This window comes from Seriola lalandi, unplaced genomic scaffold (assembly GCF_002814215.2).
Source record: "Seriola lalandi dorsalis isolate HSWRI2012SDOR001 ecotype SW California unplaced genomic scaffold, Sedor1 jcf7180002052131, whole genome shotgun sequence".
NCBI lineage: Eukaryota > Metazoa > Chordata > Actinopteri > Carangiformes > Carangidae > Seriola > Seriola lalandi.
The window spans coordinates 184142-210867 of record NW_019522684.1 but is presented as its reverse complement, the minus strand read 5'-3'; the positions used below and the strand labels follow the sequence as shown (position 1 = coordinate 210867).

At 38.3% G+C, this 26726-nt stretch overlaps 1 protein-coding gene across 1 annotated transcript in view; it reads right to left on the bottom strand.

The window, feature by feature from the left end:
* macrod2 (mono-ADP ribosylhydrolase 2) overlaps positions 1-19486 on the bottom strand; it is a gene marked incomplete at its 3' end in the record, with an annotated part of 305651 nt that extends 286165 nt beyond the window's left edge. The window contains exons 1-3 of the mRNA XM_023400106.2: positions 19277-19486; positions 15447-15548; positions 12436-12549 (exon numbers count right to left, since the gene is read on the bottom strand). Coding sequence (XP_023255874.1) covers positions 12436-12549; positions 15447-15548; positions 19277-19313 — 253 coding nt within the window. The remainder of the gene's footprint in view (positions 1-12435; positions 12550-15446; positions 15549-19276) is intronic.
* Positions 19487-26726: the final 7240 nt, after the last annotated feature.

Below are 26726 nucleotides of genomic sequence, written 5' to 3'. Positions count from 1 at the left end.
TAAAGTTGCAAAAGCTAAAAATATTGGCAGCTGATGAAAGGATTAGTCAGTGCAGTTAATGAAAAATCATATTAACCTGCAGATATACTTATGTGCTACACACACACACACACACACACACACACACACACACAAACACACACACACACACACACACACACTATATATATGTAGCATCGTAATTGTGTCTAGCGGCAAAAAGTTTTACAAGCCTTTGGACATATAGTATGAAGCTAACTTGTTTTACCACCACTCATAAGACACCCACCCATGACAAATGCACCTACAACTGTAATGTGATGTGTTTCATCAACAACATGGCACAGCCCCTGGGGGACTGTGGTGGCTGGAGGTTGGCCATGTGGTATGTGATTACCCAGGGAATATGGGAAATTAAATCTGCTGAGAGTACACAACATTCTCCTCTGAGTCTTCTGCCAGTTATAACTTCCACTTTCCTGTATAGCTTTTCAAAGTATACCTATAAATATACAGTGTCTTTGCACCTTGTCTTCATGTTTGTCTAAGTGGCACAACCCATGAAAAAAAAAACTCAGATGACAAACACAAGATTTTCTCCTTTACTCTACTTTTTCGTCTTCCACATCCATCCACGGCAAATTATATTCTTCTAAATCAATCAACACCTGCTCATGGCAGGTAGTGCTTAGTGCTCATATCAAAAGACAGGACTGTGTGGTAGCTGCTTAGGAGATGACTATTTACAACAGCCTGAATTTCAGCCACTTGAGATATAATTAGCTAAAGCACAACACAATAATGCAGTAACCTAGATATAGCTTATAGTACAGGGAGATTTCATTGCTCTGCAGGCAAGGTAATATGTCTTATTTTATCTGTGTATGAATCTACTTCATGTTTTATATATTTTATGTCCTATCTATATATTTATTTCTATCCATCTTTCACCCCAACTGTCTTTTGTTCTACCCATATATCAATTTATTGGTCTCGCTATAGCTTTATTTAAAGCATGATGTGCTGCTGTTGTCCTGGGGTCTCCCTCGTAAAATGGATCCACAAACATAACCCTGCTTAAGCAAAACTGCAGCATTGGTTTGTGTTGAGGGTGTTTCTCGCCAGTGTTTATATGCGGCAGACAAAAACCCCAATACCACCCACATTATTGGGAATTCTGTTCCATCACAAAAACTGCTTCGGTTTCGCCTTATTGGGAACCTTAATCTGCTTTGTTTGTGCATGTGGTGGTGGTGGTGATGGTGGGGAGGGGGCTAAAATTCTATTAAAGAGATTAAATTGTTTCTATAGCCAAGTGAAGCATCAAAGGCCAACCAAATTGCAGCCCTTACTTGAGTGGGTTTCGCTAAAGTCACTTATTTGTCCATTTCATCATGCTAATGGCAGAAGCCATCATCCCATTATAGCTCCACAGCTGAGCGAGGTTAAACAAATGCAGTTTGTTTGAGGTCACACAATCTCCAAGTCAGGTCTCACTGCTCTCCCCCTGTACATCACAACAAATCATCATCTTGTCTATAACTACTCTATATAAGCAACCCCCTGAACCCTGCTGCATTAACCACCTCTTCACTCACTGGCACTCAAGACATAATCATTCTCTTTTCAGTCTTTTGTTCTCTACTCTTATTGAAAATTCCTTCCCATGTAGCAGTCCCTTATTGAACTAAAATCGAACTAACTTCTTGGTCAACCTAAAATCTATTTGTTCTTCTGGGGAATTCGTAACACAGTATGACATGTCAAACATCTAACTGAATACTCTCAATGAATAAAGCATTGCTACCTTAATAACAGTGTTAAATGATCAACGGATGAAATAAAATCCTATATTATACAGTACCTTCTGTAATACAATGAACAGTGTTGATATCAGTTTGTCATAAATGAGCCCAAATGGGTTGTGGTTTTGGAGTTCATTAGTACTCATTGTCTGCATGGTAGCTACATTAAACACTGACTTGTAAGCTGTAACACCTGTCAAAAAAATAACTCCATCATGCCTAATGGAATCCCATCTCCCAGACATTTCACATACAGCTTACCGTTCATCATAGCCAAGAGGACCTCGCCTCACTTTCATTACTATTCCACTGAACGGAGGTCTTTGTCTATAATGAGTTCACACTCCCTAAGCCTTACAGTAACCACACAATCACTTGTGTCAACAAAAGGGAAATCCATTTCATCAGGATGTCCAGTCAGTGCTTCATTACCATACACAAGGGCAACAACTGTGCAGCCACGAAGCCTCAAAGAGTACATTTGTCAGTCAGTATGTTTGCCAAGAGTATTTTCATTATGACTGCACAATAGATAAAGGATGCTCAATTAAAACATAATCACAGGTCAGTTCATCACTATGACATATTGCATCACACCAGTTCTCCAACACCACAACATACTACTACAGATTGCAGTCACACAGGGAAGGTTAGGGTACTGTTATGTTTGTGTAACTTATTGTGTCTTGTGAAGATTCACATTACTTCCAGAAATTAAGATCAAGAATCGTTTAGTTGTATACGTACTCATGTACATATAAAAACCACTAACTGTCAGCATGTTTTCCTTGGGACAATCTAACTTCTATTAAGGAGCCTTCAGCAGCACTGTTCTTTAAGGTCAGGACCATTACCACAGAGAGCTTTTTGTCACTGTCAACAAGCTGACAGTTTCCCAAAAAGAATTACAACAAATTTCCTTCTCACATTTATTATATTTTGCAAGGTTTCAAAAGTTATGTTGTTTTGAATTTATACCATCTTTTTTCAATCTAGGAAAGGCTGCTGTTGTTATGAACCAGGTTCATTACAGAAGATGGAAAAGGTCTTAGGGTGATTTTCTAAAAAATGTGTATGTTTTCTGGTTTGGTACTGCAAGTGTTTCTATAAAACATAATTTGGGAATCAAAAGTCTAATATAATAAGAGTCTATCAACATTATATCTGCTGCATGACATTATATTATGCAGCAATTAGCTTAATTTGAACAGTACATGGACACACACACACACACACACACACACACACACACACACACACACACAGGACCTGGAAGAAGCTCAAATAGATTCTGGCTTTGGAGCGGACATTAACCTGGAAGCTCAATGATCCCAATTACTACAACATCGACACCCCTCCCTCCCTGAAGCCAGCTAAGAAATATTCTCGTGTTAAACTCTTTCTTTAAATATAGAAAATACTCAGAGAAAAGGTGCTCTCTTGTTAACTGAATATTGTTGAGATTTATGGGACAGATTAATTTTGGCATGATTCTTCCCAGTTAACCACATCAACTTAAGGCCTCTGAGCATCATGATTATTGTTAAACACACACACAAAATGTCACTCTCTTCAAAATTATTTGAGAGAAATATAAGTTTAGAAGTGAAATGGCATCTCCTCTTAGTGTGTATTCCCCAATTGCCTAGTTAGAGGCAAACCTTCGCCTTAGAAGGACTTATGAATACGCTTCTGGAAATATAACAGCACCATATTCCTCTGAGAATTACTCTTAAATAAAACTTTTAAAACTAGGAGAGAAACATCAGTTATTTTAAAATGCATTCAAAATGGCCAGTTGAGAGATACTTTTATGAACATAGCCCCTGGTTCCTCAGCTTTGAGACAAACTTGAACATGCTCACAAATATTGAATGAACTGCCCTGGGTTATAGGAATTGTATTCTCATTTAAAGCTACTCAGCAAACATCACAGTCTTTCATTTCAGTAGCTTAGAGGTCTTCTTATATGGGGTGACTTTTGTGTTTAGCAAACAGGAAACTAGTGGGGAGGACATAATTTCATATCTCCATAAAGCACTGACGTTCTAGGTGAAAAGACTTTGCTGCACTGGATTATTTCATTTCTGCTTCAACACAACTTCATGTTCCAGAAGTATGAATTTATTTTAACCACTGCATCCCCTCTGAAGAAATGGGTACTGTGAAGCTAAAGCATAAAATTATCAAATGGAGTGTCTGGTGAAAGAAAATTACATCCCTCAAATAAAAGGCCCTTGCCAAAATGTGTGCTTTATATTCCTTTACTTACTTGTAACATTATGTTGCTCATTACTTGCATCATTACCATTACCTAGCCATTATACATAGGAAACCATTATAGAAAACCTTGCCACTGCAGGCTTGTAACCGAGTAGCTCATCAGTATTTCTGCTAAGGTGCACACTTTTCCAGGTTCTCTGTGTACATGGCTTGCATTTGTTTGTTTCCACAAAGGTTTACAATATTTGGTGGACTGGAGATAAACTGAGACAAACTGAAAAATGAGGGAAATGAAGGAACGGGAGAAAACATTGGAGGAAACAGACGCAGGGCAAATGGTGTTCAAAGTGGGTTGTGTTGAAGACTAGTGAATCGCCTGCTGACGACCATGCAGAATACACTGCCTGGGGACTGTGCAGAGATACAGTCAGCAGTCAAGGGTTGATTTCTCCAACCTTCTCCTTTCCCCCCGTGCTTCACTCTGTTAGTAAAGGGCTAGTCTCAACCAGCATCTCCCCACATTCTCTTACAGATAAAAGAGCTCACTCCCCATTTTGCGCATACAACTACACAACAGCATCTCCACATCTTCAGCTAAAACTGAAGGACAAAGCACTTCTTCTATGCTAATAATACCGTAATATCTGAAACGTTGTACTGAGCTCCAAAATCAGCATGTGTTTCTTTTAAACTGTTTAATTTTGTTCCAAAAACAGCACAATATTTTTCAGACATTTTTCTAAGCTACTTGAGAGGCAGATGCTGACAATCTATAAGATGCCTTGGAATTTTCAGTTGTCACCGCAAACAGCTCTAAAGAAACATCTGTGAAGGGGAGGCAGAAAAAAGGAATTTATCCATCTGAAATGCAGAACCAGCTCAGTCATCCCACTTCTCAAACGTACTCCGCTATCAGAGATGTCAGTGATACTTAGGTGGAGCCACAGTGCCCCCTACAGGTCAATAGATAAACAAGACTTATGAGCATTGGATCTGTTCATCTGATGCTCTGCCTATGTTACCTGGTAAATGAAAGCTTTACCTGCTTTATACTGCTACAAAAAGTTTTATTCATCAGCTTGAGAGGATCATACCCTTACCACCCTTACCACACACACACACACACACACACACACACAGACACACACACACACACACACACACACACACACACACACCTTCTCATACTGTATGCATGGTCACACTGACCTTGACCTTTGACCACCAAATTGTAATCAATTCATCCTTGAGTCTAAGTGAATGTTTGTGAGATATCAGGTTCACAAGAATCGGATGGATGGCCAACCCGAAAAGATAACACTACCAACTATTTGTTTTAACATCTAATTTTTCTTTTGATGTTTTATAAGTGACGTCTACAGTTTTTATTGTTATCAAAGGTCATCAACTTGTATGAGACAAAAGAAAAGAGAAACAGAAGGTGGTGAAAGACTCTTTCCAAATGTTCCCATTTACCCTCTCAATTACTCACAGGCCTGATGGATGGGATCTGGCGTGTGTGCAGCATAAGGCAGAGTGTTTTGAAATGTTTCTTTCGGACAAGGAGGGGGCGGCGGAACAGAGATGAGAGGAAGGGGCCAGGAAAAAAAACAGGGATGCAAACAGCGACTTTCTGACCTTGACAACAATGGCTTAAGTTCTCTGCCGACTGGGGAGACGAGTGAGGACCTGACCTGAATGACAGGCCTCTTCATTAGCAATGGCACCTCTCTCCAAAAACACAGAGTCAGTTTCACGGCATAAACACCACTTTGTGTGGGTGTGTGTGGCGTTTACGTTTTCTAGTGTGAGTGTTGGAAAGAGAGCGAGGGTGTCGGCTGGGTCACAAAATGCGTGACCGTGAAGGAAGAGGAGGCTCATTCTCCAAAACACTCAATATGGTCATAGACCATTAGCAGTGCAAGCAATGGGAGATATTTTTGTAAGTGCCAGCCGGATACACACTGACAGCAAAGACTCCCATGATTACTTTCCATTAGCCACACCTCGTGAAAAATTATTTCTATTTGGTCATGTTGGCACTATGTAGGCCAAGGAGATTAGGTAAACAACTTTGACGTTGACCAAACACTGATGGAGGCTGCAAGGCTGCTCACAATCTGGACACTGGAAGGGGAGAAATCGAGCTGAAATCAGTAGAAGGGGAAGCTCTCCAGCTGGTTTGTCAACTCAGTTCACATTTACACCCTGATGGCAGGGAAAACTCTGTCCTTGTGCTGTATCTCTCTCAGAGCTGATACGATTAACTGGACCTTTTAGTGCAGGACCCAATGCAACACACTCACCGGAGTCATTTCACTGTTCAACAGAGCAGTAAGTTCTCTCAGCCAGGGGCATTGATTTTCATTCTTGGTGTGACAGAGCAACAATCACAAGTTTGCTCAAGAAGTTACCAGTCCTCTGTCATGGTTTCTAATGTACTCTCTGTGTGTGTGTGTGTGTGTGTGTGTGTGTGTGTGTGTGTGTGTGTGTGTGTATACTTGCATGTATACACAACTGGCAGCAGAGAGAAAGAGAGAACAGAGAGAAAGTGAGAGCCCCTGAATTGCAGTCATATTACTGGGAGCATGGCTGCATCACTCAGGGAGGTTATGGCACAGGGTGTGAATCTGCAGCGACATATAGATCCATCGAGCCAGACTCTCCAGGGGCTGAGTGTGTTGTGCAGCACATCCATGGCCTGACAGAAAATCTAATGAAGAGCCAATGCTGACAAGATCCCCAAACAGTAGGAAGCAAAACCAAAAGCCATAGGGTTTATCAATCACTAAGGGAAATGAAGAAGTATAAAGTAAATTTAAAAATTTTTTTTTTCTTTTATATGTCATGACAGAGGCAGGTGTTCACCCGTATGGCCTTTTATTGAGACAACCTATTCAGTAATAATTAGATAATCTCCCCGTTTCTTAACAGCAATGTAGTGTCCTAAAAACATTTTAGACTGATGCAGTAAAATAAGGATTTGGACAGCAAATCAATTTCACAAGAGAGTATCGGTTTCACAAAGTAGAAAAGGAGAATATGTTGTCATATATTACAACTAGACCTTTAAAAGTACTCTAAAGTTGGGAAGAGTGACAAAGAAAAGTCTGTTTTTTAGCGTCTGTCTATAGACCAAGAGCTCAGCACGAGAATAAAAATGCCATATCTACTTTTCATTCTGAAAAGCCTTCTGCATTGCAAGCTAAAATATTACCAGAGCACTCAGAGAGTCATTCCCTAATAAATAAGGCAATGCTCTCCATTAAGGCTTTTGACCACAGAACCACATAATATTCTCTGGACATTACACACCATTATCCCACACTGTTGCTGCCACAACTACTGAGATTTTCAATAAGCGAGTGAGGATGAACCAGAACCACCTTGTACTTCCCTTAAAAGAAAGTAACCTTCAGAGATGCTTACATGTACCATTTTTCCATTTGTTCATCTTATTCAAGTCTTATTTCAAACAACATGAAAACAAATTCAATGTCATGTTCTGGTTTCATTTACACAAGTTATTAAACAGCATAGCATGTAGATTTAGTAGCCAATTTTGTTTCCTTTAACCCACATTACACGAGGCTAATAAATTGGTCATGATTTAATATTGAATATTATGACTGACATTACCCAGAAACATAATAAACATTTGTGTGTCTACATGTTACTTTGCTCTGACCACAGAATAATGTATTCTAATCAGTGTTTACTAGACCAGGGCATATAGCCTTCTGTCCTGTACATTATGCATGAATGACTATGAAGGTAAACAATGCTGCCTGTGTGCCAAGAAACCCTGCAGGCAAATACTGTTTTAATTGACTGCATATCAGAAAACTTATAAAAGTCAGTCTGTACTGAATCATGTTATTCTGCCCTCCAAGGGTCAACGCTCTCATCACAACTGTGATGACTGCAGTACGAGTGACCCCATACAACTGAATACCAATTTCCTCTCTCACACTCAACTCCCCTTCAGGTTCTTTATAGTGTTCATAACCAGATTCCCTGTGCACACTAAATTGGCTCCTGTAAAAAATGATCTAATACAGAAAGATGGGAAAGGTTTACAGCAGGTAATGGATTAGGAGTCAACCCCTCTGCATAATTACCACAGTCATCATGATAAGAGAAGTCCTCTCCACTTCTCACTGCTATCTTTATGACCTCATTCTGATCTGAAAGGGATGGTGACACTCGCATGAACTCCACGCACAAAGACAAAGTGAAAAATGGAAGACATTATCTTGTGTTTGCCATGCAAAAAGCAACAGTAATGACATACATAAAATTTAAAACCTAGTTTGAGTGTCCTTTCAACTTTTAGTGAACCCTGCAGAAAAATATCTTGATTAACAGTGATAGTCTGCTCTTTCCATGTATCATTGTCCGATACCAATTCAATGATACCTGCTAAAGACATGGGCTACTAGAGTCTATGAATTAGCAATGAGGGAAAATGCTGGGTATTTGTAAAGGTTACAGAACAGCACAGTATTATACAAAAGAGAAAAATGCACCTTGTAATAAATATCTTGGCAGAAAGTCTTCCATACTTAGGAAATCAATAACCAGGACAAAAAAGTTGCTGTTTTCCTGTTGCTTTCATCCTTTAAAAACAGTAGGAAGACAGAGAGCATGAGTAGGGTGGGTCTAACATTTTATGCAGAGCGGCGGCAGACGATTACAGGCTCGTTCAAAACAGTAGGCTGAATCAGACCATCTGCTGGCGCTGGATGCAGCCACCAAAGCCACCTTCTTGTGAAATGGCCATCCTGCCCTCTACCCCTGCAGCTTACTGATTGTCACCACAGCCCCTCCTGTCCTGCTCTCTCCAGGCTTTCACTCAGGTGACAGTTTGAGCACCTCCTCTCCAACCTCCAGCCAAACAGAATTAAGGAAGAATTAAAAACTCAATGAGCCTAATAATTAAACTTTAATGGAGGACATAAAGCAACTTGACATCCTCTAAAAGCTATAGGCAGCCACCAGAACAGCAGTACTGATCTGGCCCTAAAATTAAGGACATTTTTCCTTTGAAACCTGTGCTGTCACAGAAAACCCCTGTTGTGAACATTTTCAATGCGTGTTTGTTATGGGATAAAATAAAATAAATGAATAAAAAAAATATGTCAGCTACAAACAGAAACAACGCAGATTTTCTTATTACCTAAAGAGGTGACATTTTGTAGTCGATGCTCACTCCAATGAGCTAAACTAAGTGCATCTGGAAAACAATAATGCTAATGCAGTAAGCTATGTAATAATACATCGTGACAAAAATTTCGATATTCTGTCTCACATTGAAGTATCACTATTATATCCATATATTGAATTACCTTGTTCAACAGCAGGACCAAACAGGCTAAACCAGTGCTAACTGCCAGTAGGTAAGCCAGCACAGGATTATACTGGCAACCTGCTCCTGTGGTTGTTATTCAATTCATGTCCACTGAACACATGCAGGGTACAATATATGTAAAAAGCGGAAAAGAGTCCTTCATTTCCATACATTTAACATGCCAACCTTCACATTTACCTGCAATATGCATGATTAGTATGCCTGCAGTTCATGTTGGACTCGTGAGAAAAGGCATTCTGACAGTTTATTAAGCTCAGAACTAATGCTTTCACAGTGCTAAAAAAAAGTCCCACACTTCATACACAGCAGTCCCCTGGTGCCAGGCGTAAATGAAAAACAGCATGAGAAAATGGAAGTACTGCAGGCTAGAGATTGGAAACAGTGAATAGATGAAAAGAAAGAAGTTGAACAAACTATCCAAAGATCTTATCTGTGTACGTTGCTCAACATCCGCAATGTTTGTTCACATGCAGCTCACAACTGTGTTAGTCACTAAAACTTGGACAAGAGCCACTACAGCCAGAGCATGCCAATTTAACAAATAGTTAAGAGCAATGTTTGTAACCATAATTCATGTAACATAGTGCCATATTCTAAAATCAAAGGTTTTGTTACCATTGACCCAAAAAAACATGGCCTGGATTATTCCATTCACATCACAACTTCATATTCACAACATACTACTGCTGTTGAACAGAGCTGTCACACTGTAACACTGGGCAACAAAGTCTATTACTATATGTTCTTATCAGTCCAACCACAAAGACAACTATTCCTGCAGTATGAATAGAGAAGCAGTGCTGAGATTTTCTGAAAATTATAAAAGGCTTCAGCAGTTCTTTCAACCTTTGAGACCCTCTGACAGCCTGCTAAACAGAACGAATTGCCTCGTGGCTAATATGTAGCTCAATCACAGCCTGGATGTCTGGCAGCCTTAACTCCTTAAGTAAACTGCCTGCATGTGCTACAATAGTATTCAATAGTTTAAAACAAAAACCTGCAATGTTCCCTCCCGAACCTCATTTCCATTCTCATACGCCCAATTTCTATAGTCACTTAATAGAAACACTGCTCACCTTACCCACTGCGCCTTAACCTTGATTTGTATAAAATATTGTCTGACAAGGACCTCATATATTTTTGGAATAAAATTGTGGAAAAGTGCAATTAAAGAGGGTTTCATGCTTTTCAGTCTATACTATACTAGGAACAGACACTATAACACCAGGGAGAAACTTCCAGAAGGACAACCATCACTGCAACACCACTGATCTGGCCTTTGTGGCAAAGTGGCTGGAAGGAGTCAAAGTTTGCAAAAAGGCACCTAAAGGAGATTATCTGGTCTGATGAAACCAAGATAGAATTGCCTGGCTTCAAGTTTTGACAAAATCAGACACTGAATTGGATGTCCCTCTGAAAGTTTCTCAAATCTTCACATGGGATCTCAGGAGCTCAGCCAGAGTGACCATCAGGTTCTTGGTCACCTCTCCCCTGACTATTCAGTTCGGCCGGGTGGCTGACTCTAGGAAGAGTCCTGGTTGTTCCAAAGTCCCCAATGCTGCAGACATTTTTTGTAGTGCCAGATCTGTGCCTCAACACAATCCTTTCTCTGCTCTGCAGGCAGTTCCTTTGACCTCATGTCTTGTTCAGCTGTGATACCTTATATAAACAGGTGTGTGCCTTTAAGAAATCATATCCAATCAGCTCAATTTATCACATGTCCAATCAAGGTGCAGAAACATCTCAAAGATAAATGAGAGAGAAATGGGAGGCACCTGAGCCAAATGTAAATAAACTGTCATAGCAGAGTGTCTAAATACGTGATATTTCAGTTCTTCTTTTTAAATAAATTTGCAAATGTTTTCACTTTTTCTTTATGGGACATTGAGTATAGATTGAGGAGGATAAAATTAATATTTTTGATTTTAGCATAAGGCTGCAACATAACAAAATGTGAAAAAACTGTAGGGGTCTGAATACTTTGCGAATGCACTCTATAGAGCATGCATACAACAATACATTTCAGACATGTAGCAGTTATCAGAAAACTCAGTGCAAACAACAAACTACTTAAAACTGCATAATAACTGCTACAAGTGTTTCATTTATAAAAAGGTCAAAATGTTGATATAGTGAAACAATTGTCATGACATTTAGGTGTGTTTCAGGTGTCTGTTAAGTGTACTACACCACATTTGTCTTTTTCATGATGCTGATGATGATTCAGAATGTCATGTCACCCTGTCCTCAGCAGGATGGGTATTTACATAATAGATTAAATTCATTAGCCTTATCCAACAGAGCAGGCTGTTTTTCACATCTATTAATCTTGCATAAATTACAGAGCTTTAATTCCACACCAGATGCACACTGCCTCAGTGGCAGTGTGTATTTGTGTGTTTAAAAATACTGCATGGTGAAGGAAAAGTTGTGAAGCACTTGCAGAAAGCAGAGGTATAATATACTGCTACCATGCAGCTATGGTGTGGGATTGTCAACTCTATACATTAGCTGCAAAATGGTCCTGGGCATCAGCTGCAGAAGCAACAGGTGAAGAAATCTTTTAGCACCTCTGACTATGTGTGTAGGTTGTGCAGACTGCAGAAAATTACATAACAGTTGCACAAATCTCTGAAAAAGGCATTTCTGCTAACCCTCTCTGCTTCTACATCCTCTCTTTTTCTCACAACATATCTTTACCAAGTTTTCCCTAACAGCAGCATTGGATATATGACCACTGATCATTATAGCACAAGCAGGCCACATTATTGACAAATGAGATTAATAGAACTGTAAACCAAATCAAAATGAATTTACTCATCAACCTTGTGTTTCACTGACACAAGGTAGCAGAAAGAGCTGGAACTGCAAACAACTTTAAAAGATAGGCAAGAAGAATTTCAGAACATAATCTGAATATTCACTGGATTTCAGTCAATGAGCAGTCTTTCTGAATCTTAACAGTAGAGGGCAGCCAAGTACAATTTAATAGCAGAGCTGCATGGAAGCAGCAAACACATCCAACAGCTCCCAAAGGTTAAAGAACAGAATTCTTACCAGCATTGACTATGGCATCCACCTCCAAGACAGTAATATCTCCTTTGTAGAGAGACACTTTATCACTCAGCCCACCTCCACCTGTCAGCTCCTGCCCTTCCTCATTGTCATTCACTGAAAAAGAAAACAACAACTTTGACTTGTTGCATTAAGAAAGAACATAAACATATGGAAGTGTCACTCAATAAATATACACTATCTTGTTCCTTTGAATAGAGACAGTACATTAATGAAAGGTTCTCACATGTACTTGAAAAGATTAAATGTGATAATGTGATGGTCCAGATAGCATTTACATGGATACTGTGAATTTAAATTGGTCATTTATATATGTATCCTACTCCTTTCATGTAGTGAAAAAAAAAATCGAATTGTGTGTTGAAATATGAGCCACCATTTTATTAGTCAGTAAGTACTGTGTATAACAAGCCAGTTTTACTATGGCGATTTTGTATACTTCATCTATTGAGGATTGAGCCAAGAAGACTGTCAGCTAAGAGCCTCCCACATGAAGTTATTATACCTTGTTTAATTCAATGTGGAGAAACACTACAGTAGATGTCATCACCAAGCACTCCTAAACAATTTGCCAGTCTACCTCACTTCACTGAACATCAATTGTAGCCTGTGCTGGTTTTATATCAGAGTTCTCATATTACACGTTTGTTTTTGTTACTGTGTTAAGACTTTCTTCTTGCATGCACCCTTAACAACAACAACAACAACACTTGCCTTTCATTCAACTTTAAATATACAGGGTTTAGGCTTTGTTCTCCAATAAATTAGAAAACAATATTGCTTTGGTGAACAATATATCATGTCACATATTTTATTGTAGTGTCTTAAAAATAAATCTTGCTTATCAAAGTTCACCATCACAATGTTGGTAAAAAACACAAGAAAGTAAATAATAACTTATAATAATTTGGTATTTCTACTGAATGTTAGTGTTCATAAAATACAGATACACCATAATCTGGTCTCAACTTTAGAAATGTATTACAAACATTACACATGTACCTGCACACAGGTGAATAAAACACATACAGTGCATTCATCTTTGCAGCCACATTTTGTTTTGTTGCAGCCTTAAACTAAAATTGTTTAAATACATTTTTTTCCCAATCAACTTACACTCAATACCCCATAATGACAAAGCAAAAACTGAATTTTAGATTTTTTTGCAAATTGATTAAAAAGGTAAAAACTGAAATATCACATTGACATAAGTATTCAGACTTTTTAGTCAGTACATAGTTGAAGCACCTTTCGCAGCAATTACAGCCTCGAGTTTTCTTGGGTGTGATGCGATGAGCTTTGCAGACCTGGATTTGGGGATTTTCTGAGTTGTCCCAAAGTCACGCCTGCAGTGTCTTGGCTGTGGGCTTAGAGTCATCGTCCTGTTGGAAGGTGAACCTATGGCAGAGTCTGAGGTGCTGAGTGCTCTGCACCAGGTTTTCATTAAGGATATCTCACATGTCTCCCTGTCCCAGCCACTGAAGAACACCTCCACAGCATGATGCTCCCACCACCATGCTGATTTCCTCCAGACAGTTCAATCTTGGTTTCATCAGACCAGAGAATCTTGTTTCTCACAGTCTGAGAGTCCTTTAGGTGCTATTCTGCAAACCTTCACTTAGGTGATGCTTCATCTGGTCACTCTTCCATAATGCCCAGACAGTGGAGTGCTGCAGTGATGTCTGTCCTTCTGGAAGTTTCTCCCTAATCCACACAGGATATCTGGAGCTCAGAGTGACTTTCAGATTCTTGGTCACCTCTCTGACCAAGGCATTTCTCCCCAATTGCTCAGTACGGCCAGGCGGCCAGCACTAGGAAGAGTCCTGGTTGTTCCAAACTTCTGTCTTAAGAATTATGGAGGTCACTGTGCTCTTGGGAACTTTTAATGCAACAGAATTTTTTTGTAGCCCTCCCCAGATCTGTGTCTCCACTCCTTGTTTTGTTATTCCACCAATAAAAAAAATACAGTATCTAAGCTTTGTAGGCAGTTCCTTTGACCTCATGGCTTTGTTTTTGCTCTGATATACATTGTCAGCTATGAGACCTTAGGTGTGTGCGTTTCCAAATCATGTCCAATCAGCTAAACTGACCACAGGTGGACTCCAATCAAGGTGTCGAAACATCTCAAAGATGACCAAGAGAAATGGAAGGCACCTGAGCTAAATTTCAAGTGTCATAGCAAAGTGTCTGAATACTTATGTCATTTTGGTATTTTAGTTTACCTTTTTAATAAATGTGCTAAATTTCTAATGTACTGTTTTTGCTTTGTCATAATGCAGTAGTGATTGTAGATTGATGAAGGAAAAAATGTATTTTAATGAGGCTGTTACATAACAAAATGTGAAAAAGGTCTGAATACACTCTCTGTATTTTCTTTTCTTTTTTACCCCAAAATTACATTGTAGGTCTCCTGAGTTAAACAAATGTACATAATTTACTAATGTCCTTGATATATGATTAGCAAGCTAGAGGATATAAACATAATAGAAGGCAATGTTTTTCTGCAGAAAAAACATCACTCACAAGGTTAGGTTTGTTTTGAGGGCTATTTAAAAATGTTTCCTGTATTTAATGTTTTTTACCATATATGCTGTTTTCTTGTCTAGAGAAATTTATGACCAAGACACATTAGTTTTGTCTGTTATACTCTTGTTCATATTTATATGTGGATTGTGCTGTCCTGTGACACTTCTCTAATTCCTTTCCTCTGTGTTCATTGCCTCATTTCCTGAGGAACTTGGGGAATCACCTCACATCCATTTAAGACAGATCTGAGATCAATATAAGCCTTGTTCAGTCTTTCTGACACAGAACACAACTACCTCTATTGGTTCTCTCCCTTTGACCAGAGTCTGGAGGTCCTTAGCATGGTTTGCTTGAAATTTCACATGGTAAGAAAGTGTGGTTAAATGCACAAGAATGGGCAAAATACTTCAGATGAAACACAAAATTGTTATATAGACACTATACAGTCAAACACTGAGCTTTCATACCTCTGTTTTCCTCTCTCCAGGTTGGAATCTTGTCCAGAGATATAAAATCTTGACGACGATACTCCTTGCGTCTTTCCTCCCGTTCTAGACGGAGCAGTCTCTCTGTCGAGGAAAGTAATCATAAATTTTAGCAAGAATAACACTAGTACACCTTACTGAAGAATGAAAACTATAGGAAAGAGGGAAATGAACTTGGTACTAGAATTAAAATAGACTAGAATGGAAATAAATAGTGTAACATTCATTACACTATTAATTGAATGATCTGGTTATTTTCTTCTCTTAATGTCACAACAACCTGTCTCCCAGTGCCTTTCCTTCCTTTTAAATGACCACCATCCATATAAGCGTTAGTCAGTTGCAGGTCTTGCCCCCAACCACACTCATCCTCTGCCACTCAACTGGTACAGCCATCATTTTCATCAGTCATGTACTGCTCCTCACTTTTTCTGCTCCACCCCTCCCTGGCTCTCTAAATTACTTTATGAAAAATCTGATCCTTAATGTGATCATTGATAATATGATCCTTCTTCATGTATTAAAATCCTCTTTTGGCTTCCATGGTCAAAGTATAGGATCAGCAATATAAGACCACCCCTGGAGCTGGTAGGGATTCTGAGTTTTGCTCAAACACACTTCATTAAGATAGCTGCTCGTCATTCAAGATGTTTGAACACATGTACCGTGATTGAATGATGGTCTACTCTGCTTACAACATCAGCGTTCTCAGCCATGTGCCATGGAGGCCCAAAACAATGCAGGTTCTCCTTCCAATCAGACACCAACTGCTGATATCACTCATTAGTTCCTCATCTTTGGCTGTTCTTGTTAATTACTGAAACTGGCTGTTGTTAAGATTGGCTGGAATGAAAATGTGAATACCCCTGGTTCTCCATGACTCTCAGCTGAGAACCACTGCACTGTGGTCACCATGTTATCTAAGCTTCGTTGCATTCTGAACTGTTTGTCCTTCATTGTTACAACTCTGTGTTGCTCTGTGATTATATTACCAATAGTTTGATAGGTTTGATAGGAGTGTTGTTGTTGAAATCTTACAGTGACCCACTCTTTGCACTGTGTCTTGTTAAGTATTGAACATTGAGAAACTTACTTTGTCATAACAATTATAACTACATTTAAGCTCCTTGTTACCTGAACTGAACTGTGCAGCCTAAGTACAACAAACTCCAACATAATTGATTGACTTTCGTAGATCGCACAGCTGATGCTTAACCTGCACTGCTGTATCACTCTTTAATCCTCACAGCTTGTGTCCTCATGTTCATCCTCACTGACTGCAAAAGATCCTCAGCTTGCTACTGTTTCTCCAGACAGCACCAGGCTGTTCTGCAAAACAAGCTTCATCCTAATTATGTGCTCCATTGTGAAATCTTCACCATATAATACCCCGGTGCTCACAGTGAAGACTTTGGTCAATTAAAACAGTCCCTCTCTAGAACAGTTTACATAAACTGGATGTGATTTAACACCACAAAGCAGAATAATAGTTTACTAAACTAGGCTCTTTCTACAACAAGGATTTGTTGCTTAGTATATAACAATACCCTCCATCATAGGAACTCTGTACTCTCTTTCTCAAAGGGGCTTGAGATATCAGGTTTGGCTCTAACGCAAATGAAAGCCTAAAATATTCAGGCAGTAGGGAATTACTATATTTTGGTGAAAAATACGAGGTTCCTTAGGTAACTTTTAGTAACATCTCACAGTAGGTCAGGTTTATATCAACGGTATTTCGGGGGGTATCTATTGTATCCCTCCTGTATTTTCTCTTCCTCTTGCCCACTCCTGTCATTCCCAAGGCTGCTTTTATTCTACATGGATGAATAAAAAGGCAGTTCTGAGGTTGAACACAACAAAGCTCTCTGGACTACACTAAAGTGCTTCGTTACTCTGCTGAACTTTTGGTCATTGAGGAATCTCATAGCTTAGCTTAGCTGCCATGAGAACAGGATGGGCTCAAAATGTGCTTTATTAAATATGAGCCTCCACATACAAAGTTGTGTCTGGAGCCTGTATAATTTTGCTATACTTGATGAGTTCTGGATGGGAAGTTCTATCACTACATGCTGCTGAGATCGCTGAACCAAATTCTACTGTCACATAAAATCTAATTTTATGGAGTCTTTTTTGAACCTCAGAACAGTCTTGTTTTGTTATTCAAGTCATTTTATTTAAGAAAGTTCCCTCCCCTCACAATACTCCCCACCTGGTAAAATTCTGCATTTTTTGCTCATTTTGAAATCAGGCTGATTTTGCCAAAGAATAAACCAGGTGCCAACATGACTTACAACAATCAATCTTTGGCAGTACTACATATTACAGTTTCACCCTACAGTCTAGCCCTGGGCCAAACCGCTATTTCAAAAAATAATTATATTAAATTCCTTAAGTTTCAGAATTTCTGTCACATTTTGACTCGCCTTGATCTCCTCTTAAAGCAATTTGAGCTAGAGGGGTATATGCTCAGAATATGAAATCTGATTTTCTGATGTTCGTTCTGTGCTGGTACCTGCTAAAACTGCAAATGACTAGCTAAGATTAATTATTATGTCTGCTCAGAGATTTTTAATAACCATTAAAAAGTTTCCCATATACTCCAATAAGTCGTGAGTCAGCGAAATCGGGGACTAGACACTGACTAAACCGTTTTATTTCACAAAAGGAGAACCACCATAAAATTCAAAATAAAGCTCACAAACAATATCAATGATTACAAATAAACTTTGTTCCAGTTATTAATTAAGACCACATCCCTGAGGTCAGGGCTCAAAATTTGTCTGAACCAGTAGTCCACTTGAGCCAATGTGATATAACAAGGAACACAATTTAATCACAAACAGACCTGTTTCTGTTAGTAAGGTTTTAGGCCAAAAGTGGTACTATATTCACAACCTAAATACACAACCAATAGACAGTTTGACATGTCAAAGCAGAAAGACCACAGGTGTGGTGAATATCATTAATGATGGCTGCATTCCAATTAGGTTTACTAGTTTCCAGGTTCAGGTATAGCATTCTCACTCTGACATAAATGCATATGGTGGCCTTAATGGAATGGAGCCATCACTAATTAATGTGATTAATTACACCTGTGCTGTACCTGCTATGGCAAGTGAAAACGTTTAGCATGAAAAAGCTACTACTGTGTGAAGAAATCAATGACCTATGAATAACATTATAGGGTTTATATGTATTTGTTTTGCGCACAGCAGGTCCATCCTGTCCTGAAACCCAAAGCACTTGAGAGTCAAATAGACACGTCTAGCAGACAAGACTAGCATTACATGCAACTTTCACTGTGCGTTTGAGACACAGAAACCGCCGCTATTTGTCTTCTAATAAATTATGAATAACCACGTTTAAAACTATTAGACACTCCGCTCCTTTGTGTTGCTGAGGTGTGACTGCTGTTTGGCTACACGGATATTTAGTTCCAGAGAAGTAAGCTATCACACAGGTGGAAGGTAGGACATGTTAGTTAGGAGCAGGCTAGCCTAACAGGTGAATGAGGACTCGGGAAAAATCAGTTAGCACCTTAAATGCAAGCTAATAAGCAGGCAAGGGGCACTATGTGAACAGTGTTGTTGCGAATGTCAAACATGCATTACGGCTGCCTAACAGAGTCGCAACATAATTTTAACATTTGTACAGTGACTGTGTGGGATTATTAACAGTCTGGAGAGTAAGTTGTATCACAGTGATATGGAGAAAACAGACAGAGTGGCTGTCAGTCTACTGGCATGCTTAGAATTCATGCTGTCTGCCATGGAGATGATGATAGCCTCATTCCCCCCCAAAACAAGCCTTACCTTTTTCAGTCTTCCAGTCCTTTTTCTTTTTGCTCATGCTGCCGGAGTGATTAGACTTCGAAAGGTTGTTTTTTGACTGTGGCAACCCCAGGCTCACAGTGAATAGTGTTCCGGGAAAAAACTGAAATGTAAAGTGAAACAGCCTCTGGACGGTTGTCTCACCTGTGAAGCTGTCAAATTTCTATGGACCTCAGTCGGCTCAACCTACCGTGATTGCGCCGTAAATTATGTGTACAAATCGTGGCGAAATGATTGGCTGGTGAGAACGGAGACATCGGCGTGCAATTGGTCCAGCTAACAAGTCAATCACACGAGGTCCACAGACTGGGGAAGCAGGGTAGGCTGTTTCCGGCGGGTCATCCGCCTGGCGTGTGAGGTAGTGGGCTAGTAACGCCGGGCCAGTCGGATGCAAACTGTATGTACGAGTCAACTTTGTGTCACTGCACAGAAACAGTCCTGTAGATTTTAAAGAAATTAAATTTTAATAGGTTTATCTTTGCTGATAATCACCGTGTGTGTTTTGCAATATTTTGAGTGAAATTTTGATCCTGTTGCAGGGGAAAGTGTAGGACACAGGTGCATACAGTGAAAATAATTATTTTATTTTATTTTATATATATTATATATAATATATAAAATAAAATAAAATAATTATTTTATATAATAAGAATTTATTTATAATCTTTTTAAATCTCATACCTCTTACTATTCCTTAACTTAATGATACATAAAAGATAGAATGACAAAATGGAAATATTATCCAAGAAATATTGTGGCCATTCATTTGAAATTACCCATAATCAAAGAGGAGCCATTAAGAGTTATTGGCCTTTAGTAGAAACCTTTTTGACTGACTCTATAACAACTAAAATGCTCACTGTTTGTAAGAACTCTCATGGTAAGATAGGTTTAGTCGCGCAATATCCACATTTTCATGATGGGGTATTTGTTGATAATACACTGAAACCTTGACCTATAATTGTGTAACTGTTTGGATTTTAGCAACATGAGGATAATTTTGATGATAGCTATGGGCAGTACTATCTGAGATAACTATTACTGTGTGACTTTAATAATTGTGAATACAATACAGTAACTCACAGGATAGACCGGATCAGACTAGTAAGTCAGGCTGTCATATGTATGAGCCTGCTTCCAGAGACCACCGTCTGTCATCTGTTGTGTGAGCTCTGCTCTGGTCCAGACCCATCTGCTCCTAAAACCACTGACATTATCTGAGAGTGGAAAATGTCTTTCATCCAAGCTGTACTATGATCCAGATCCAGATTTTTAAAATTGAGGATTATTTTACTGAAACAGTTCAGCGACTATAACTGAGTGAAAATGTATACATAGATACATAAATTACTTTAACAGTTTTATATCTAAAACTCATAATACAAAGGGCAAAAAGATTTATAATTTGGATCATGGTGGGAAAATTCACTTACAGTGTTCCTCAGACACCCCTTATTCCAGTTAAATTAAAGATCTTTATCTCATTGAGCTGCTGCCCTTTTTAAGGAAATTAAAACAAGGTAATCAGCTCTGAAATCTGGCACAAAAATTCATAATTTGTCCTTGTAATATGTTAATTAGTTTTCACTTTAACCACCTAATTCGGATTAACAAGATATTAGAAAAATGTATCAACATTTACTCTAGTTAAAAACCAAAATTTGATATTTACTGTCATTTTTCTTGTAGAGCTAGAGCCATTAAAATGCACACTCTAAACCGTCTTGACCAGTATCTAAACAAGGTGTGATTTGAATGAAGTTGTCATAGCAGTTTTCCCTTGTACTATTCAAACCAAACCACTAGATGTCGATCTTGCGACATTATAAGCAGCAGTGTACAGCGAGGATGATTCTGTTTAGAGACTGGTTGGGTCATAACCAATGATCATAGTTGGTATCACATATAATATCATGGAAGAAGATTATGAATCAAGACTAATCTTATAATAATTGGGTTACATTTTAATGAGGCATTTAGGGGGTGCTATTTTTAGCCAAATTAGTAATTCATAAGTAAATAATCCAATCTACTTTGTCTGATATTTTTATATTAGTAGGAGGTATATTAATCAGACGACCCAGGTTCAAACTCATTTAAGACAACATTCTGAATCCAAAGTGTGTGACCTTGACCTCTGACCTCTTATTATGACCTCGCATTAGGCTTTGAAACACTTAACAAAATTGAAAACTTGAAGCTTGACTACTTGTTATGACTAATAGGCTACTGAAATCAATTATACTACTACACCATAATTTTAGTTATGAGCTCAAAACTCCTACACACCCATTGTCCACTCACACAGGTGTTTTCACTTATGTTGGCTTTTCTTGGGACTGTGTACAATCCAGCCTTCAGTGACACTGCCTCATTCTCCTGTTGTTGCACCTGTTAGGGTGGATCAGTGTACCCTGCTATCATTCCTATTGGTCCATAAAGTTCTGTGGCATCACATTATTCCAAATATATTGTAGCTTAACCTGACTAGAGGTCTAATAAGCCAGAGTAAGTGAAAACACCTGTGTGCATGTAGAGGGTCTTAAAGTGTTGTTAAATGCTGTGTTGTGAATTCATGGGTTCAGGAATCATGATATTTTTTTTGTGTGTGTTTGTGATTTGTTCTCCAATGACAAATCAACTAACAATGATACTGTATTGTCTGGACTGTATAGCCTGTTGTTTCACTTGAGGTGGAAATAGCTATACATACATTGTCATTTGCATTTGCTAGATACTGTATGTAATTATTTCATCATTGTGGCTCAGTCATTGTTCTGATGTCTGAGCAGCAAAAATATAAAACTTGGCTGGCTATTCCTAGTGAATAGTGGTTTTCTACAGGGCAATCTGTATATTCCAAACTGAGGAGGATCTATTTGTGTAAGCCTGTGTAGGCAATTGTTATTGTCATGGTTACAGCACAAGGAGATTATGTCAGTGGCTGTATGTACAAGTCACTAGTAAGAGCTAGGAGTCTAATCTGTTCTTGGCTTGATACATATGTTTTTCACGTACCACTTATGATCATAGCAACATAATTACAGCAAGCAATGCAATTATCTACAGAGAAATACACAAAATTATCCCTAACTTAAAGTGTGCCCAGAAGCTATATAATTATGACAACTGTTGTTTCTATGTGTTCTTATGTCAATATCTGTAAGCCCTTTGATGGTTACTACTTGGTTGGTACATTTCTGTGAAGGAATTATATCTTCATGTCTGTTCTCAGTCAGTATCTAATGATAAAACACACGATTTGTTTAGTACAATAATCGATTGTTTCACAGTCGTAGCTCAAGCCTCAAGCGTAGACTAAATAATTCTACTCTACGGGGATCTCTGATGAAAAACTGGGCTTAAGCCATTTATGTGCAGTTGAGGCTTTAGCAGTGGTCTTGAGATATTTAATGTTTACAGACATTTGTCATATCTTGCCAATGACAATAAAAAGTTACAGGAAACATCTCTTACTGAAAGCCTAAGATAAGGTTTGACAGTGTACATGCACAGAACGCATGTTAAAGCCTGTTGAGGGTTTGTAAAGGTGATTTCCAGGAATCAAAACAATTCCTCAGCCAAGCTGCATACACTCACATGTAGATAGTTTTCCACATGACTTCATAAACAAACTTTGCATAATAGTTCTAATTTACAGTCAACAAAGGGGGAAATATTTTTGTAGCGATGCCACTCTGTCAGAGAAACTTTGCTGTGATCACTTTGCACTACCCTGAACATGAAAACACTGTATAGTGTGGTGGTCTGTGTGGGTTCTTTTCAACCTTCTCAATCAGACATTTGTCTGCCCATGTCATTCATTGTGTCCTGCCATATATTATGCTCATCTGTTCCACAGATGTGAACAGCGGCTCACTATTCTGATCAAAAAGAGCCAAAAACTTTGATCAAGTAACTCTATAGAGACATGTGTTCGTAGACATATTCTGATGCACATCTGTCTGCAGACATTATGTTAAGAGTTCATTATCTACTTTGCAGAACAAAACAAAACCATTGAAAAGGTTTTCAGGTTAATTGATATATATATATGAATTAACTTGTTTTAAATTAAATTAAATCAAATTAACTTTATTAATGACCTGTGTAAAATATCATTGTTTTCTTCTACTCAAAATTTTGTAATTTCAACTTCAAGTGTCTTTTACAAATATATGAAATAACGAGGGTGAGGGTGATGTTGTACAGCGTGCACCTGTGCTCTGACTCATCTGGAAAGGGAATAATCAATAGAATTTGATGTTATTAATTTTAGACCAAACAAAAGCTCCAGTAACTTACAAAATTAAACAGCTGATAAACATGAACGGGTGTGACATATTTTACTTTTTTTTTTTCTTTTTACCATTTTACATTTTTTGGCTCACACAATATTTACTTTTTTCATTTTATTTTGTTCTGTTTTCCTGTTTTTATGTTGTTTTGGCTACTGTCCTGTATCTCACAATTAGACATAATCATCTTATATTTCTCATTTTCAAGAGCATTTCTTATTTCTGGCTTTGACATGTGTTTTATTTACAATTTTTTTGTTGTAGTTCACACTCTTCACTAGTCTGTAATTCAACTGTAAGAGCAATTTGTCATGAGATGCATTGTGATGTATTGATGTGAATATAGTGGTTTACAGAATGGTACTTTGTTTAGTCTACATCCTCAGAATGGGTTTGGGGTTGGATTAAAAAAGCATCACACTGTGAGTATTCTTTTCCTGCAGGATTCCTGTGGGTTGTAGCTTTGGCAAAATGTGTTGCAACTGCTCCCTCTGTTTATTTTAGTCTATTTAATAAAGCCCCCATCCAGCATGTCTCTTCACACCAGAGCACGCCTGCTTTCTGCCTGCTCAAAGCAGCAGGAATTCCTCCCTGATCGCTGGCTGAACTCAAGCTGAATAGATTTAGTGTGGATAGATGTTCAGATGTTCAAAGCATATGCAGAAAAGTGATCCAAACTGTTGTGGCTTCTACGTATCAACAATTTTCTTTGCAGGATAATTCTGCTTATACAGTGTTGGTCTGTTGCACTACATTTGCTTTTTTCCAGCACAATAATTCCTTTATATATAACTCCTTAGTGTTTTTAACTTTGACATTTTCCTTTTTTTTAATTAAACAAAAGATTAAAGCATTAACAGAAAGGTGGAAATCTCTTTAATCCATTGCTGAAGTGTTCTGAAACAAATCAAAACATCACATGCTCCCTCTGACTATGCATAATACTCACAGACAGAGTTACTCATCCAAATAAGCAACTACCTTGTCTGCCAGATGCCAGAGCAGAATATTTGAAACTCCACAGGAAAATGCTATCACAGAAACTATATTGCTCATGCTTAATGCTGCAGAAGTCTTGGATTATTGACCTCTTTTTTCTGCTTCTATCCATGCCAAAACACCACACTACAACACAACACAACACAACACAACACAACACAACACAACACAACACAACACAATGACCCTATGCTTCAGCAATCTGCCCATTATAGGTTAAAAATGTTTTCAGAGGCATTTCAGTTCTAACCCTTCCTTAGTGGGAGGATAATGAATGTATTTCCTCATGATATCTTAACACATCAGGTTATGTAGCACTCTGAAACTAACTTGAGGTGCTTGATTTCAGAGGTTATGATGGGGTCAGTTTTATCGCTACAGTGTAGCCTGTCTCAGTTCACAAATAGCCTATACAAGGGTAAATTTGTCTCCAGATGAAGTGGAGGGGCCTCAAATGAATCATGTCTGCCGCCTGTGTGGTCATAACAGATAACACGTCTATTAAAGTTGAACTGGCACTTTTCCTCTGCACACCATTAACAACAGCAAGGAGAAGTTTCCACAGAGATTTGATGGCATGCGATACTAAAGCCACCCCCTAAAGGCTTGCTGGCCCCTCTTCAGCACTCTGCACCCTGGCCCCAGCTGTCTCTCCATTAATTGCTCAACAGCACTCTTTCATCTCCTTTAACTTGATCCAAAACAAATAACATTACGCTGCACATTATGATTAAACAATGTGCTTGGTTTGGTCCCCCCATACAACTTCTGCTTGGGCCTTATATTAAAAGCGCCTGTTTCAGATCAATAATGATATAGGTTTAGTGTTGATTCTAGATGATCAGGAGGTATGAGCTGAATATATACATTTACATTACTTTGCATTTTGTAGGGATATTTCCCAATGTGGATTAAACCAATAGTAACTCAAATTTTGAAGTAGGAAAGCTTCTTTTTATTACAGTTTCTGTGATAGAAAGTATGATAACATGAAGGTACATAAGAGAATATCAGTGAAAGATCTTCAGTTAAGATTTTTATGTCATTTAAGAATCTCATGGGGGAGCAATAATCTCTATATATATCCAACAATACTGAGAACTACTCTGTATCTTACCCTTTTATCTGTGTTTTAGGCAATATACTGAGTCATTTTTGCTGCCTGACAAAATTTCAGAATGCCCATATGTTCCCATTCTTTTCCCTGAAGAAAGAAAGACAGCAGTGATTATTGTGGACTTGATTTGCAGCCGTGAGACCTAAACATGTACTAAAAATATCTCTTGAGCAGAAAATGGCCTCTGATTAAATATTCTGTTATTTAACCCAATAGAGAGTTTGTACTTGTCCAGAAATTTGCAGCAAAACACAACTGAGAAAAAGGTGTTAGATTCCAAGCAGTCAAACAGAGAGAAATCTGCTATAGAACCATGTAAGGGACACTAATTTCTTCACTGCCACTAGCCACTAGTCTGCAGACATTTTGTCATATCATTTCATAACATAAGCTTTTCCAGCAAATGCACACTTTTGTAGCAAGTCAGTTAATATTACTGAGATATTTTTCACATACAGAATCATACTGACCATAGGTATGGCCAATAAGTAGGCTATTATTTCATGTTTTTTATATAAACCTATAAACCCTAGTATAGGGTTTCTATAGTACAGCTAGAGACAATCCTGGAAAAGTCCCCCACTGTTTCATGGTTTCCCTATCTAAACTGTCTGGAACCACATTCAGTAAGATGTCAGTAACTAAATAATAAAAAAGATGAAACTAATTCCAATGAGAGTGTCCACAACAAGGTCTGTGGATAATCTAGAGTAACAGGGCGTAATTTATGGAAAGATATGTTGGTGTAAAAGAAGAATAAAATAAATAGGTAAAAATAATGTAAATTTTGCATGCTGTGACCACCACAAACACTATACTGTATCCACCCCACATCAGAGAAGACAGATATCTCAGAAGCTGGTAAATGAAAATATATTTCTTTCTAATTTAGTTAACTGGCCCTTTCATTTTAGTGTAGGCTAGTTAATATTAAAGCTTGTTAAAAACCCGGGTTAAAACTTGATCAAAAATGTTCTGGACAATGATTGTCTTCTAAGAGTGAGATATGATAGCCACA